Source organism: Orycteropus afer, unplaced genomic scaffold (genome assembly GCF_000298275.1).
Source record: "Orycteropus afer afer isolate SDZICR_OR568_19922 unplaced genomic scaffold, OryAfe1.0 scaffold00426, whole genome shotgun sequence".
Taxonomy (NCBI): Eukaryota; Metazoa; Chordata; class Mammalia; order Tubulidentata; family Orycteropodidae; genus Orycteropus; species Orycteropus afer.
The window spans coordinates 350,934-352,490 of NW_006922013.1; the positions used below are offsets into that span (position 1 = coordinate 350,934).

General features: G+C 46.4%; 1 protein-coding gene across 1 annotated transcript in view; it reads left to right on the forward strand.

The window, feature by feature from the left end:
- Window positions 1-1,557, forward strand: part of LOC103208343 (odorant-binding protein-like) — an 83,115-nt gene that overhangs the window by 74,241 nt on the left and 7,317 nt on the right. The window contains exon 2 of the mRNA XM_007954026.1: window positions 933-1,072. Within this exon, the coding sequence (XP_007952217.1) occupies window positions 933-1,072 (140 nt within the window). The remainder of the gene's footprint in view (window positions 1-932; window positions 1,073-1,557) is intronic.

The following is a 1,557-nucleotide window of genomic DNA, read 5'->3' on the forward strand; positions in this document are numbered from 1 at the left end:
TCAAGCTATTTTGACAACTGATCTCATTAGTAAAGGTACCTCAAGCCATGACTGGCCCATCCCTGCCAACCAGGATATTAGGAGAAGAGTTCTCATTGGCCGTGGTCTCATGATATGACAATGGACTCATTGTATTGCAGCCAGCAGCCGCATGGTATAAAAAGTGCTGCAGGTTCAGTTCCTATCCCATTCTCACCATCCACTTCCTGCTCCTTCAGCAAAGAGACCCACGGTCATCAACATGAAGAGCCTGCTGTTGACTCTTGTAGTTGGTCTGCTCTGCGTGAAGAAGGGATCCTTCTCCGGCGTAGAGTTGTCACCTGAGGTGGTATTCACAGGCTACAGAGGAGAGTGTGGCCCTGTGTGTGTGTGTGTGTGTGTGTGTGCGTGTGAGTATGCATGTGGGTTTCTCCATGTATCCACATCTCCATGTACTTTGAGAGATCCACCTATGTGTCCATAAAAAAATCCTCGTGTCTTGCAACTCTTCAAAATTTTCTACCCTATGAAAATTTCACCGAGTAACCTCTGGGTGGGGCAAATGGTCAATGCCCTCACCTGCTAACCAAAAGGTTAGAGGTTCAAGTCCAGAGAAGACACGGAAGGAAAGCCTGGTTATCTGCTTCCAAAAGTCTTATCCATTGAAGACCCCATGAAGACCAGTTCCCCTCTGACACATACTGGGTCGCCATGGGTGGAAGTCAGCCCCACGGCAATTCTTTTTGTCTTTAATTTTCATGTTATTTCACGGCATCGGTGGAGCTACTTTAAGAACATTCCAACTCATGCTGTTTTTACTTTGGCATTTTGAGCCTGGTTCATTCTGCCCCGGGTGACAGGATCAGGCTTCTTTTGTTATTTGTCTGAAGTTATGATGTGTGTCACTGAGACAGGACAGGAGATGGACTAACTTTTTGATGGAAACTTTTCAGATTACAGGAAACTGGTACAGCATTTACGTGACGGCCGATAACAAGGAGAAGATAGCAGAGGACGGCCCCCTGAGGGCTTACTTGCGTCACATTGATTACCAAGACGATGGACAAACTGTCTCCTTTACGTTTTATGCCAAGTAAGATCATACTGCATTTAAAGCAATGGAAACGTTGACATATGAAAGAGTATCAGCACTCAAATTGGCAGGGAAAGGTCTTGACTACATTTAAGGGTCTGAGTCTCTGAAATTCATCTTAGAGTCCCATTCTTAATAATATCCTAAGACCCCTGCAGATCAACACATAACATTTTCTTAGAGAGAGCATGAACGTCGACCAGCCTTCTCTGATTGACATCATTAATGATAGACAGATGAAGGCAGAAACATGAGCTCTGGCGGTGCAGTGCCTAAGCCATCTGACTGCTAACCAGAAGGCTGCCGGTTCAGACCCACCAGCCACTCCTCGGAAGGAAGGTTGGGCAGTCTACTTCCGTAGAGATACCACCTCGGAAACCCAAGGAGGGGTCGCTATGAGTCAAGTCAAGTCAATGACAGTGAGTTTGGTTTGGGCTTTGCTTCTGTAAAGATTGACAGCCTTGGAGACCCTGTGGTGCAGTTCC